Below are 14,529 nucleotides of genomic sequence, written 5' to 3' on the forward strand. Positions count from 1 at the left end.
ATGACGATATGACATTAGATTGAATTACCCTAGAACACATGTATAATGATGATCAGTGACTCAGTGCAGTACTTTGTAAAGGTACTCACGCTTTATCCGTCCCGTAACCTTTGTCTGTCCAATGGCCATTATAATTTGAAAGAATGAATGTGAGAATCACGATGAACAGAGGTCCCATGTACCCCACGACCAAAAATGTTCTTTTTCTAGATCCATCTCTGTTGAATACCTGCAAAACAGAGGCGTCGACATCATATCCATTGGGCAGTTCAATTGTCTATGATGATGACATCATGGACAGGCTATGGTCTACTGTATCTATCTCAGCAAGCACTATGGGAGTCTGGAATCAGTTATCTCATTTCACCACTTTTATAACCATAATTATTGTACTCATACTGTCAAATGTGATGGTTCCATAAGGGAGGGTCAAAACGCCTTTTGACAATGTAACGTCAAAAAACCTGTAGGGTTGAGACTAAGCTCTGACTGAGGTATGAGGCACATTGCATACTCCAAACATCATGTTATTATCAGCAATATTCACATGAATACTACAGAGATAAAGGGAAAATTTAAGATTTTACAAACCATAATGAAGTTCTTGTATAACTGATAGGCCTCAGTTGCACTCCAGGTGAGCATAGCCAGGAACAGGTAGTGAAGGATAATTGCCACAATGGTACAGACAGGTTTGTTGTCTGTGGCATCCAGACCTGCTAACATCACGACTTTTGCTAACAGAAGGCAGATGCAGAGGTTCAAGCGAGAGAAGTTGTGCCCTTTTATCTTTCCCTGTGGCGTTTTCTTGAGCAGCGCAAAGCATACAATACACAACAGCAAACTGAAGATAGACACACTGGAACCAATAATCGTTATCAGCTGCATTATTCCATATGATACCTGCCAAAGTTGAGACAATAATATATGTACCAGTCAGAATGGTTAGGTTGTTCTTAATGTAAGTAAAACACATTATTACATGAAGCAAAATACTTCACTGTTACTACCAGGAAATACCAATATAAAGTTAATTCATTTAGTGACACTTGAGCATCTTGCTGTCTGATCTCTTACCGTGCCCCTCTGAAGTCTTCCGCCAATATCCATTAAAACGGCAAGATTGGTGAGATGGTCACAATGACAAACAGTGTAGTGGTCGTTCGTAGCATTTAGATAGCAGCCTTGACTCTCCCAACTGTTTGCAGTAACATTCCACCATACACATCTACTTCCACTCAGCCTGTAAGCTGTGCCATTGTAGATATGTTCAAACTGAATGACCACATTTTTTCCATCAGCTGTAAATATAGTTGACTCCTGAGATGGCTTTTACTTGGTCACTTTAGATAATTTATAAATGCCCTTAAGAACAAAATCGAACCTTACTAATACTCAGCATATTTTACACTTATCTTGGACCCATAAAATCTGTACCAAAACATATACTCACAGGCATACCAGGCTGAGGCAACACCAATTTTAGCACCAATGATGACACTGTTTACTTGAGCTGCTGCTTGCATATCGTCTTCTGACTTTACTTCATCAGGAGAACTATAATTGTGGGTAGCAAGATTAATTTTAATAAAATCAATGGAATTTGTGAGTCAAAGAGACAGATGTAGAGTTTACATTTAGTGAAAATCAACAAAATGCACCTATCACTTCTTTTAACATGATGACAGTCAGATATTTTTCATCAAAATCTATACCCACACCAATGTATAATGTTCATGTATACTAACCATGGAAGAGAATTGTTTATGCAGTTCAAATTTTGATAAGCCATAAATGTAACTTTGACTGAGTTGTTTTGGTCTTGATAGCCTTCGTAGAAATTACTGGGAAGAGTAATTCTTGTATAACTAGAGTTTGGAAGCATAAAAACTCTTTTATTGGGGTCGTTGAAATAAGTTATAGGCTGATTGGCTGCACTTACTGCTGTTAGGGAAGAGGAAATAAGGACTAAAATGAAACTGGTATCCCTATAAGACTGCAAATGGTTAAAGACTGCAAATTTTACTATGCTATTTATTACATTTATAGGGTAAATAAAAGGAGATTCCTTACCAACTTTTCCATGATTGATTTCCTTCGTTTCATTGTGAAGGTAGCCAAGATACTTAACAGCTGCTTTATAGAGGCCTTCTTGAAGGTTGGTGGATGTTGCAGCACGTTTGTTTTCCTGCAAGTCTTTCCACACAGCTGAGTCCCTCAAGGTGTTTTCAGTGGCTTTCACTGCAGCATCTAGAAATTCCTGCAGACATAATTGTTTCATCAGTCTATCAACAAGAAAATGATACAAAAACCTAGACAAACATATCCAGCCTGTGGTGTTAGCTATGAGCATTGTACAGTGCTGTAATTTCTTCCCCTTTCTTGCGTTCTTACTGGGTGTTTTCTCAGTTTTTCCACTTTTCTGCTTGCTGTTTTGATATAATCTGCAGATTAAATCTTGCTTTGAATTTTTTCAGTATGTTAAAGTTTTGAAACATTATGATCAGAGATTACATCACAGTGGTCACAAAATGAGGATACAAAGTCTGAAGACTCAGTTATGAGACTAGCGTTATCAGAGAAAGAGAGCTGTTTATGAGTTTAGCAATAACAACAAATTACAGATCTTTATGGTCACTCTTAAAAGGGCAGAAATTTGGTACAGATTACATAATTCTAAAGACTTGAGGATTATTGTTCGAACATATCAGATATACCAGAGAATGCTCAGAATTTTTGATAAATTGAGTTCATTAAAAGTCATGACATACGCAGCAAAAAAATTTTTTTTTACGTAAATGACTGCTACAATTGTCTTGTATGAAGAGGCTTCTGGTATATTTACTTGCACAGAAGAGCAAAAGTGCCGTAAACCCATATATTGTGAAAATATAACTTTCAATTTCAGATTCAACGTTTATCTTTTGGTGATTATGGTCTGATAACAGAACTAGAGAATATAACCTAACAATGTGAAGCTTTTGTGTTATATATGTACATGATGCTTACAAAGACATATACAACAGAGTATTAGTCACCTGACTGTAAAAGTAGGACATACATACTTTGGCCAGCTTTCTCCTGTCTTTCTGGGTCTTCATCTTGCTCAGGTCTTCCTCGTGTTTTGTGTTGAGCTCCATCAACTGCTTCCCAGTGTCAAAGATATCCCCAGCACCCAGATCGCTCATCGAGAGTTCTTGTGCTGCTGTTGTCAGAATTTTAGCTGCCGTAGAGCCGGTGTTTTCTAATTCTGATGTCACTGCATCAAACACTTTTCTGCTGCAGTCACTGATGGCATGAAAAGGTCAAAAAACCTTATTTCCATTACAATATGCTGTATGTTCGATAACTAATGCTATATATGGTGTAGCTCAAGGCTTTATTCAATTACTACATCTCAGAATCTTAATCATTCTTCATGCTGTAATAAATAGTTCCACGGTCTATTTTTAAATTAACAAGTCACAAGAGTTTCTTTTTTGTACTCTGTGAAAATATGACTATACTGTATTTCAATTAGGAGGTTGATTTCTGTTGCATATTGCTGTTAAGGTATGACGTGTTTTCAAGATACATTTCAAACATGATTTAAGAAACAATGCAGAATTCCATACGACACATACATGAAAGAACTGGGCATTTTTCAGAGATCAGAAACATAAATTACATACCTTATATCTGGCATGGTCGCCCAGTTTCCATCTGGTAAACATGACCAGGTGGCAGAGCCAGAAAGACCTTCTGGACACAGTATTTCTAGACTTGTATTAACTTCAACTGTTGTTAACTGCCAGTTATATTCAGAAAAATTTCCCTCTTTCTGATTGCATCTTAATTTCTGGGGATCATCGCTTTGAGGGGGCAAAGTTGTAAAAATGTCATTTACAACTGATGACGGTAATGTAGCTTTGACAGGTTCAGATCCGATTAGGTCTGACGCTTGAGTTCTAGTTGAATCTGTCAGTGCATCTTCTTTCACAAGGATTCGACTGGATGAACTACTTGCTAGTGGTGGTGTGGCTGTAGACACTGTGTCTAATATCTCCTCAGTATTATTATTATCGACAGAGATGGTGTTTTTAGAACTAGATGTTATGGGCTTCATTTCTTCTTCATCTTCAGCTGATCCATTTAAGTGTTTTAATGGCAAACTCTCAGTTTTACTGAAGATGCTGAATACCTGACCAATGGTGGAGTTTTTATTGCAACTGTTAGAGAGAAAAACAGAGGAATTACATTGTTTTGAGTAACATTTTGATGTGGTACCTAATCCTAATTTTTTTAGGTATTGTCCTTTCCTCATTGTATACTAAGTACACCTGTACATCAGTTTCTTTGATATATCTTTTCAGTGATCTATCATCAACCAATTTTCCTATATGCATAAATCACGATGACAAATTTTAATATGGTTTTTCCATCTATGACAAACTTTTTAGTACATTTTTCAGTGGGAATTTTTTCCCTTGTAACATTTATTAAACTCAAGCAATTAACATTGAAAGTACATATCCAGAATGCACTTTGTTCACCTAAGAAAAAAAAAATTTATTATTGACTGTAGCCTACCTGGAATTCCCATCGATGTGATGGGCTGCGCTGGAATAAGAGCTTGACCCAAGTCATTCCAACTTTCTACTTTGATCAGGTAAGAATAGTTTGGGTCTACTTCTATTTCAGTCTCATTTTTCGTCCAGTCCTTTATTTCTTTTAAATCCCATTTGTTCCATTTTCTCCCTCGAATCTCCTCTGGATTAGTCTTTACTTCAGTCACATTTTCATCAGCAGGATCCTCCTCCTCCTCCTCTTCTTCCTCATCCTCCTCTTCTTCCTCCTCCTCTTCTTCCACATCCTCCTCTTCTTCCTCCTCCTCCTCCTCTTCTTCCTCCTCCTCCTCCTCCTCCTCCTCCTCTTCTTCCTCCTCCTCCTCCTCACTGTCATGGTCACTACTACCACCTTCCTCATCGATGTCTTCTCCATTTTCTTCAATCAAATTCTGGTTGATTTTGCCAGAGTTTACATCGTCACTTGATCCTAAGTTGAGCCCTTTCTGCCCAGTTTCCGTTTCTTCTGCACTGTAGGAATCGTTATTAGGTTTCCTCACTTCCCTTTTCTGCCATGACACCATATACCGAAAACCTGGGCCATTGTGGTGATTACGGGGTACTACCTGCAGAGGATTTACATCATGTTTAAATGCTATTCATCCTAAAGCATGCATTTTTTTCAGTAAGTAAAGATATATGATCATTTCTGCCTCATATTCTGTAAAGTTAGATGCCACAATAAGAGGCTGTTTTAGGAACTCTCCTTAAGTGATGCTGTTCAGTAAGACACCACAATAATAGGCTCTGTTTGGGATCTCTTTCCATAGGTGATGACAAAAATGCCTCTTAAGAGGCATGTTAAACAAGTTCAGGAAACAGACTGAGGAAGATCATTCTAATTCGTAAGCATATTGAATGGAGGACTGATCAAACTTGATAAGCCTAAATTTTCAGACTTCCACAAGAGATGGTCTTGAGACCAACGACCAAAGTAAGAGTGTTTCACACAGTTCTAGTTTTTCATAAATGCCAAGTAAAAAAAGGTGTAAATCCTTTTGATCTAAACAGGCACAGGACCCAGTAACATTATGAAATAAAACTGATGAATACTAATGACGCTTCCTTGTTCTGTTACAAGTTGGGACGCAACAGCAAGAAAAGTGCCAAGTCCTCTTGTTCCAGTTACCTAAAAGTTGCTCCTATGCCACAAACAAAACAAAATACATTCTAGAATCTAAGCAATAAGTGAAAGAAACTGAATCAGTAATACCATCCACTTCACAGTGAGAATATTCGGCACGAGACGAGAAACTTTGACATCAGATGGGTTCCCTGAGGGAAGGTCTGGAGGGACATTACAGCTCAACACCTTCGAAGCATCTGAAGTCCCAGCATTGTTCTGCCCAGTCACCCAGAAGCTGTTGTTCGTCCAAGGCTCCACAACCATCTGTGGAAGAATTCAACTTTGTAGAATGTCTCTCTCTCTCTCTCTCTTTCTGTTTTTATATAAAAACACACGCACATAAGAAGGATATCGAACAGGTCAGCAAACAAAACCAACAGGCAGTATTGTAAATAAGGAGAGAACTGGTGTCGCAAAATTTAACAAACACACACATTATGCGTATGTATAACTACATACATACATACATTATGCCTTTGTATACATACACACATATTTATATGTGTGTGTGTTCTCTCCTTATCTCCAATATTGTCTGTTGGTTTTTGTTTTCCAATCCATCTGATATCCTCCTGACGCTCTTAATTCTATTCCTACTAGTCCTACATTCCAAGATGCAGTCTTGAAGTTGTATCTTAAGAAAATTAAATAACAGTAATAAAGCTGCATATCTAAAGCTTCATTTCCTTTTACTTTCACATCAGTTCAAACAACATTATTATAATTATTTTTCTATTATCATCATTATCCAGAAGATGAACCTTATTCATATGGAACAAGCCCACCACAGGGGCCACTGACTCGAAATCCAAGCTTCCAAAGAATATGACATTCATTAGAAAGAACTAAGAGGAGATAAAGGGAAATTCAGAAAGAAGAGGGCTCACCTGCTGAAAAAGAAAAAAAAAATAATTAACAAATTAGTAAACAAATAAAATGTAAGTAAAACACTAAATTTTTTCCACAAAAAAACATGCTTTGAAACTTGAAAAGAACTCACCCCAAGTTTGTAGATCATGGCGTTAGGTTCATGGTGGCGTGTTTCCTGGAAAGTTTTGTCACTGTATTCTCTACTTTCATTGTGAAAGATTGTATAGCTGAGGGTGGACTGACATCCAGGATCACTTCCGGTAACCCACGTAATATTGGCGTGTCTTCCTTGACAGTTCACTTCTTTTAAATGCGGGGCTCTTGGTGCCTCTGGGAAATGCAGTACCACACAATTAATTCTGTGAAATGTGGATATATTTTATGTGAACTACACTTTAGTCTGATATGACTTAAAAATATCTTGTCTGTGCGCTGAAGAAGTGTAGTCACAAGTTTTTTATTTGCTATAGAACCCTATAATTTTTTTTTTTATTTGATGTGCTAGAATATCTTAAATAAATTTTTGTAGTTGTCATTTAAATTAAATTTCACGATGTCAACAACTTGAATCATTAGTTTGCTTTTGCTCGATAACTAAAACCCCAAGTTACCATTGATATGTAAAGGACACGACCTTTCAGGTTTAATTCGTAATCTAGTTCCCCGATTGGAACTATAATTATCTATAGCATTATAACAACAAGTACGGTTTGGGGAACTGGCTGTGTGGCTTATCAAAGGTTATTTTAAAAAATGCAAATTTTTTAAAGATCCTTTCAATATATTTTAGTAAAAAATTTGCTGTGACAACTCATTCAGCATGACAATTCACTGACTACAGTGAGACAGCATTGTACTTTCAAGCATTCCTCATTTTTTCAGAAAAATGTGAAGTTACACCTAGATATTCAATTGAAACCAATTGTGCGAATGCGAGTGCACTGACAGTTCATACATCAGCACAAATGTTTCTTCCCTTACCTAGTTTTGTTGCCTTGCTGTCCGATTGAACTGTTTTCAGTGGCGTAATAACTTCGGAAAATTTCTCTTTGGGCAAAGTTAAAAGTCTTGTAGATTATTTTTTTTCTTAAAAAAAAACAAAAGCAACGCCGCTTCATTTGTGCTAAGAATAAGATAGAAATGGTTTATTTGATTTATTTCCGGGTTACAACAAAGCAAAACATATTGCGGCTGATATGTGTGGAGAACATCGGAAATGGTGTGAAAGATATTATTATTGTTATTATTATTATTCAGAAGATGAACCATATTCATATGGAACAAGCCTGCAGGAACCACTGACTTGAAATTCAAGATTCCACAGAATATGGCGTTCACTCGAAAGAAGACATCACTTTTTAAAAAAGAAAATTAACAAATTAATACATAAATATAAAAGTTGCAAGAAAATTATCAAAATACAAGAATAGTATTAGGTAGTAATGCACTGTCTAATAATGCATTGTATCTTCACTTGAACTTCAAAAGTTATGACAAGACCGGGTTGGCAGTCAAAGAAACTAGTTTAAGATTGGTTAGAAAGATTGAGGGCAGATGCTAGTAAGATGCTATTAAACAAGCCACAGCTTCAAGTTAACCAGGACTAGCAGAGTAGCAAACTAGCAGCCTGGCTGACTAGCAACTAGCTGACTGGCAGAATAGCAGCTGAGCTGACAAGCAGCCTAGAAGATTCGCAGACTTGCAGCCTATAAGCTTAGCTGACTAGCAGACTAACAGATTAGCAGCCTAGACTAGCAGAGACTGGTAGACTGGATACCCCTTATCAGTCCACCGTGCACCGGTAAGGAGCCTTAGCTAAAACCAGTCCAACATAATAGTTGAAAATAATGTTTACATATAACAAATGCATGAAATGAGGTATCAAGCTGTAGCGAAGATAATCAACGTAATGGAAGAAATGAAAGAGATAGGAAGAATTAGGCACAGGTCTAGAATCCTAGGTGGCAAGGCAGAAGAGGAAAACAGTTAGAGGAAAGGCGTCTGTCCAAAAACGGTATATGCAGAACCGAATTATAGAGACTTATTTTTCTCAAATCAACATCTCAGCACTCTTACCTCCATGATCTTTTGTTTGGAAGTTTGGACACTTCTTTCTCATTTCTCTTACAGCCTCTTGGAAACCCTTTGCCTCTGCTAGATGAATGGGACTATTCCCTATAAAAAGAAAAAAAGACTGATAAGCCTTCACTGTTTGATTGAAGAGAAACTTACTATCAAGATTCTTTGTAAATTTTTAGTTTCAATGGTTGTGTCTAACAATATCAGTAAGTTATTCTAAATTAATGCAGACTACATTAGGACCATGTGAGCACAATCTTGATTGGAATGTCTACATACACACACACAATCAATCAATATATATATATATATATATATATATATATATATATATATATATATATATATATATATATATATATATATATATATAAACAAAAAAAACATCAGTTATATTTAATACGAAGTATCACTTAATTTTACCTTAACCTATGTGGTGGTGCTAACTTGCTTTCTATTTGTGTTTATGATTTCAAGAGGCATTAATCTTCCTCATTGTTACCCTTCCTTCATAATTAAATAAACAAGAAGACGAATGAATAAGATTATGCAATGTACCGTTATGCATTAAGTTTCTCTCGTATCTGCCTTTGCATTCATACAAAGTACTCCGTAAGGTACTTCAGAACTACAAAGACAAACTGACAGTGTTCTTAGCCTACTGTGCTGTCATCCTTTCAGTGAGACATGACTGTGTCCCCACAAATGAAAGGGACTAATGACCAACAATGTATACATGATGACATGCTTGCTACACAGAAACTGTAAAGATGTCTGTAATAAGGCAGAAACCATAATGATTTAAATAACTGTCTACTTTCTAATTTAAAGCATTTCCACCATCACCAACTGCAAAGTGGTGGACACTGCATTTGCAAAAGGGACATATCATAGTTTCAATAAATTTTTTATTCTGAACCTGTCTTCAATTATTTAAAAGGTCCAAAGGCAAGAGAACACTAAATAAAGATGTGAGTAATATCAGCATAACTCCTCCTAGAACTGGAGTTACAATAATAAAATTAAAACATGAAATTTACCTGCACTGTCCGCAGCATTAACACTTGCGTTATTCTCCAATAAAATCTTTATCATCTGAAGATCATCATTGAGGACAGCTCGATGCAGAGGGGTCTGCCCTGAAAGAAAGATTTTTTGCTTAAATGTGTATATATATATATACAGTAAAACCCCTGTATTCACAGGGGATGCATTCCAGACGCCCCGCGAATAGTTAAAATCCGCGAATACTTGCTACCCCCCTAATAACGCTTATAACTGCCTATCTTGAAAGTTCAAATACCAAATGTATACTTAAAGTATCATCCTACCTCAAATATACCTTAAATTATCTTATTACTGTATTAATCTTTGAAAGTATATTATTAATATAATTTCAAAATCATCTTAAACATTAGATCCTTAAAAATATATACATACGAGAGAGAGAGAGAGAGAGAGAGAGAGTTTATCTCTTTAATCTCTCTGACAACAACAAAATTTATATGTTTGTTTTTTGTCTTCCAAAGATGTAATACCTTTACTACACATTTCTAAAACACTATAAACACACACACATACACACACACAAACACTATCTTTTCCTGAGAGAGAGAGAGAGAGAGAGAGAGAGAGAGAGGAATAACTCCTTATGACATCAAAAGATTGAAATTCATGAGCCTCTGAGTGCAACACTTCTCACTTCTTCCCCTCTGGCCGATATGTCAAACTATCAAGTAAACTGACATTTACCCTCCCCCCTCCTTTCTCAAGTCGAGGATAAAAAAAGACTGGGAATCACTATTTCTTTGTTTAAAATGTTAAAAAATTTACTACACAAATGCATGGAAAATACTATATTATATTATTATTATTATTATTTAATCTTATTAATCTTAAAATTTGAAAATTAGTACTTATTAGGGAAATCACTTATTTATCACACAAAAGAATCATACGTACATTTTACATGTCGGAAAAATTCTCTCATCTAAATAAGAGAGAGTGAGAGAGAGAATTATTATTTTTATTTAATGTTATTTAATCTGATTAAACTTAATGTTAATGTTTGAAAATTAGTACATACTGTGCATCATTATTTTATCATAAAATGTATCTCTAAAAATACTTATACTATCATCCTGAAACACTTATGTATCATTTTAATGTAATTTCAATAGTACTTTAACATTTTAATAAAATTTCAATAGTACTTTCATATAATATTAATATTTCAATAGTATCAGTTCTGAGCATCTATCTTTCGCTTTAATGAGGTCCGGGTTCGTCATGAATGGGGAACCAGTTTGAACCAGTTTGTATTATTTAATCTTAGAGTATTATTATTATTATTATTATTATTATTATTTTAATCTTAATAATATTTGAAAATTAGTAAATAATTTTTTTATCATAAAAAAATGTATTTAGTCATCATGAAAATAACATCAAAATACACAGTGAATATCTCCCAACAAAAAAGTCTGCGAATTGCCAAATTTTTCATAAATAATATATAGATATGTTCCACAGAAAATTGTGCGAATCTTGAGAATGGTGGGGTTTCCACATACGCACACACACACACACATCTTAAGAATATATATAATATGGGGGTTTACTGTATATGCATACACATACATTATATATATATATACACAGTACATATGTATGTATGTATGTATATACAGTAAACCCCAGTATTCACGTTCTCAAGATTCACAGGATTTTCTGTGGAACATATCTATAAATTATTCGTGGAAAAGACGGCAATTCGCAGACTTTTTCATCGTGGAAATATTCACTGTGTATTTTGATGTTATTTTCATGACTAAATACACTTTTTTTATAAAAATTTATTAATTTTCAAATATTATTAAGATTAATAAGATTAAATAAAAATAATAATATTAATAATAATAACAATAATAATAATAATACTCTAAGATTAAATAATACATAACTCAAATAGAGAGGGAAACTGGTTTCTCCCCTCCATTATATATATATATATATATATATATATATATATATATATATATATATATATATATATATATATATATATATATATATATGTATGTATACAGTAAATATATTATATTATGCGGTCTCATGATTCATGGATTTCTGTATGGAACATACATATATAATTATTCGCTGAAAATTTGCCCGTTCATGGTATTTTTCACAGAGAAATATTCACTAATTACTGTATTTTCATCTTAATTTCATGACTAAATTAACTTTTTGTGATAAAGTTATTAAAATACTCAGGTAGTGCTCGAGTTACGATAATTCTCCTTATGTAAAGTAAGTATAGCTTAGTTTTACCAGACCACTGAGCTGATTATTTGATTTTGCAATGGGGTAAGCAATTAACACTGATATGACAATATTCATAAAATATTTTTAAATTTCGCACAGGCACAGACAGCAGCATACAATCAGGCAGCGAGAGAGACCAAATTACAACAGACCAACTTCTTTTCCTCCATCTCTTCATCCCATCTTCTAGTTAAAAAAGTAAAAGAGAATGATAAAAGTACTGTTAGTAACGTTATACTCTTCCATAAATGCGTACAGCCATAAACAACCGAACAAGAAACTGTTGTTTTGCTTATCACTGAATTGGATAACAGCCATTTTGCTTGTGCAGTATTTCAACCACCATAAGGTAATAGACAATTACTGTAGTTATAGTACAAATGACATTAACTCGTTAAGTAGAGTAGGACTGATATATTTTTACATTATACCCTTATTCGGTAAGGATAAAAGATCGGCAAGGAAATATACTGCTAAATTTAAACTGCAAGTTGTAGCTGAAGCTGAGAAAACAATGTTCAAGCTGCTAACGACTATAAATTATCGTGCAACGATAACATGGATGAAACTCAACTTTAATTAAAATTGGAGAAAGAGCATTTTAATCAAAACTAATGGGCATGAAAGAACACATTACTGCTATTTTTACCCTGATAAACAATAAATATGTAAAGCTTGTATTATGATGAAATCAAGTGAAAATAGCAAAAGGAATCTTCATTTATTTTACACAAAACAAACGCCCCCAAACAGCCAACATCATCTATTAACGAAACAATAGTTAATTAATTTTACGAGAAGTATTTAAGTTATATTTCGACTTTAAAACACTTCGTATAACGAAAAATAACCTTGCCCTATATAAATAAGTACCTAGAAATTCATTTACGCTAACCAGAAGCAAGAAAAGCGCTCTAAACTGAGTTAAATATGGAGAAATAAACGCAGTGTAAACGATTCCCAAAACCAAACACTGATCGCTATGATGGCAATGTATAATTCAAAAGCAATATAATAATATATACAATATGATTGGACACAGTGAATTAAAGCATAACATATTAAAGGATCCATGGAAAAGATGCATATTCATTATGTTGATGTTTGTATAATACGAAATGTGAATATAGAGTACAGTATAATGTAGGCTAGGCTACCGTATATGTATACGGTATACCATAGTGTCGGCTAAACTAATTCTTGTTTGTTATTCAATTTTTCTTTGTTTTGAATTATCATAAGTCACTCTGCGTGAACCTCCAGAATTAGCCGATATTAATAATTACTGTACCGTGTATGTATAGAGTATACTTTATAGTGTACACTAGGTTACCATATATGTATACATGGTACCGAATACCCTAGTGAAGGCCAGGCTATATTTGAGATAGGTTTTTTCCAACAAACGATGGTGTTTTTTGGAACCTAACCCCATGGTAAGTAGGATAATACCTGTATAAGCATTTCCAATTTTTTTGTGTGTTTGAACTATCAAAATAGGCAGTTCTAAGTCTTTTTGGAAGGTTTCTAAGTATTCGCAGGTTTTAGCTATTCGCAGGGGGTGTGGTACTCATCCCCCGCAAATACGGGGGTTTACTGTACTATATAATATAATATATATATATAATTATATATATAATATATATATATATGTAAATATAAATATATATATATAGAGAGAGAGAGAGAGAGAGAGAGAGAGAGAGAGAGAGAGAGAGAGAGAGAGAGAGAGAGAGAGAGAGAGATACCGAAAAAGCAGTTGATGAGCGGTTTATCTATTCCATTCTAACAGTCCCATACTGAATCTACAAAAAACAGGCATACATCTAAGACATTTATGTTTTCCTTCCATTTTTACTCTCCCCCTCACTTGTAGACAGTCCTTTGTTTATTCTATGTATTCCTTTGCACTGAAGAAATTTTCCTTGTGCACTGAACATCTCCAGTTCTGCAATGGGACGATGAGAGTGACAGCGTTTGGTTAAATTTAATCAAATGATTTCTACCTTTTTCTTTTCTACCTTTCCCTTTTAATTATGAGATTATTCCATCTTTCTTTGTCTCAATTTTCTGCTATTGCCATATGTTCTCTTTTCACCATCGTTAATACAAGCACATGAGGCTAGGGTAGCAAAATGAAAGGATAAAAGTTGTTTAAAAGATTCATACTCAGTAGGCCTACTTACCATATGCGTTTCCGATGTTTGGATCAGCCCCTCCACTCAGCAGTGTCTTGGCAGCATTCAGATGCCGCTTGTTGGCCGCTAGGAACAGGGGTGTCTTTTCTGAAAATAACATTTATCTTAAGATGTAGAAGCTCTCGCACTCACAAATGTGATTCAAACTTTTCGAATTTGAATTCTCAAGTCATGGAGATGCATTGCCACCTGATCTCAAACCAGCACTGACAAGGAAAGCGGCACCCTATTGACTGATGTCCTTTTTGCAGACAACCATTCAAAGTACTTTTATAGACCAACATTATTCAGTATTTCTCTTCCTCTATCAAACATTCTATGATTA

The 14,529-nt window shown here is 34.7% G+C and overlaps 1 protein-coding gene across 12 annotated transcripts in view; it reads right to left on the reverse strand.

Annotated features, from left to right (window-relative positions):
- The window catches only part of LOC136825299 (adhesion G protein-coupled receptor L1-like), a 41,187-nt gene that overhangs the window by 6,318 nt on the left and 20,340 nt on the right, over nucleotides 1-14,529 (reverse strand). For 10 of the 12 annotated variants that reach the window (XM_067081409.1, XM_067081410.1, XM_067081407.1 and 7 more), the window contains 11 exons: nucleotides 14,193-14,291; nucleotides 9,720-9,818; nucleotides 8,677-8,775; nucleotides 6,731-6,930; nucleotides 5,818-5,994; nucleotides 2,074-2,260; nucleotides 1,749-1,944; nucleotides 1,454-1,557; nucleotides 1,078-1,301; nucleotides 592-903; nucleotides 90-229 (listed from right to left, as the gene is read on the reverse strand). In XM_067081409.1, the coding sequence (XP_066937510.1) occupies nucleotides 90-229; nucleotides 592-903; nucleotides 1,078-1,301; nucleotides 1,454-1,557; nucleotides 1,749-1,944; nucleotides 2,074-2,260; nucleotides 5,818-5,994; nucleotides 6,731-6,930; nucleotides 8,677-8,775; nucleotides 9,720-9,818; nucleotides 14,193-14,291 (1,837 nt within the window). Of the gene's footprint in view, nucleotides 1-89; nucleotides 230-591; nucleotides 904-1,077; nucleotides 1,302-1,453; nucleotides 1,558-1,748; nucleotides 1,945-2,073; nucleotides 2,261-3,065; nucleotides 3,289-3,671; nucleotides 4,319-5,817; nucleotides 5,995-6,730; nucleotides 6,931-8,676; nucleotides 8,776-9,719; nucleotides 9,819-14,192; nucleotides 14,292-14,529 lie in introns of those variants that run through there. The other 2 variants (XM_067081408.1, XM_067081418.1) reach the window with 2 other exon arrangements.

Source organism: Macrobrachium rosenbergii, chromosome 37 (assembly GCF_040412425.1).
Source record: "Macrobrachium rosenbergii isolate ZJJX-2024 chromosome 37, ASM4041242v1, whole genome shotgun sequence".
Lineage (NCBI taxonomy): Eukaryota > Metazoa > Arthropoda > Malacostraca > Decapoda > Palaemonidae > Macrobrachium > Macrobrachium rosenbergii.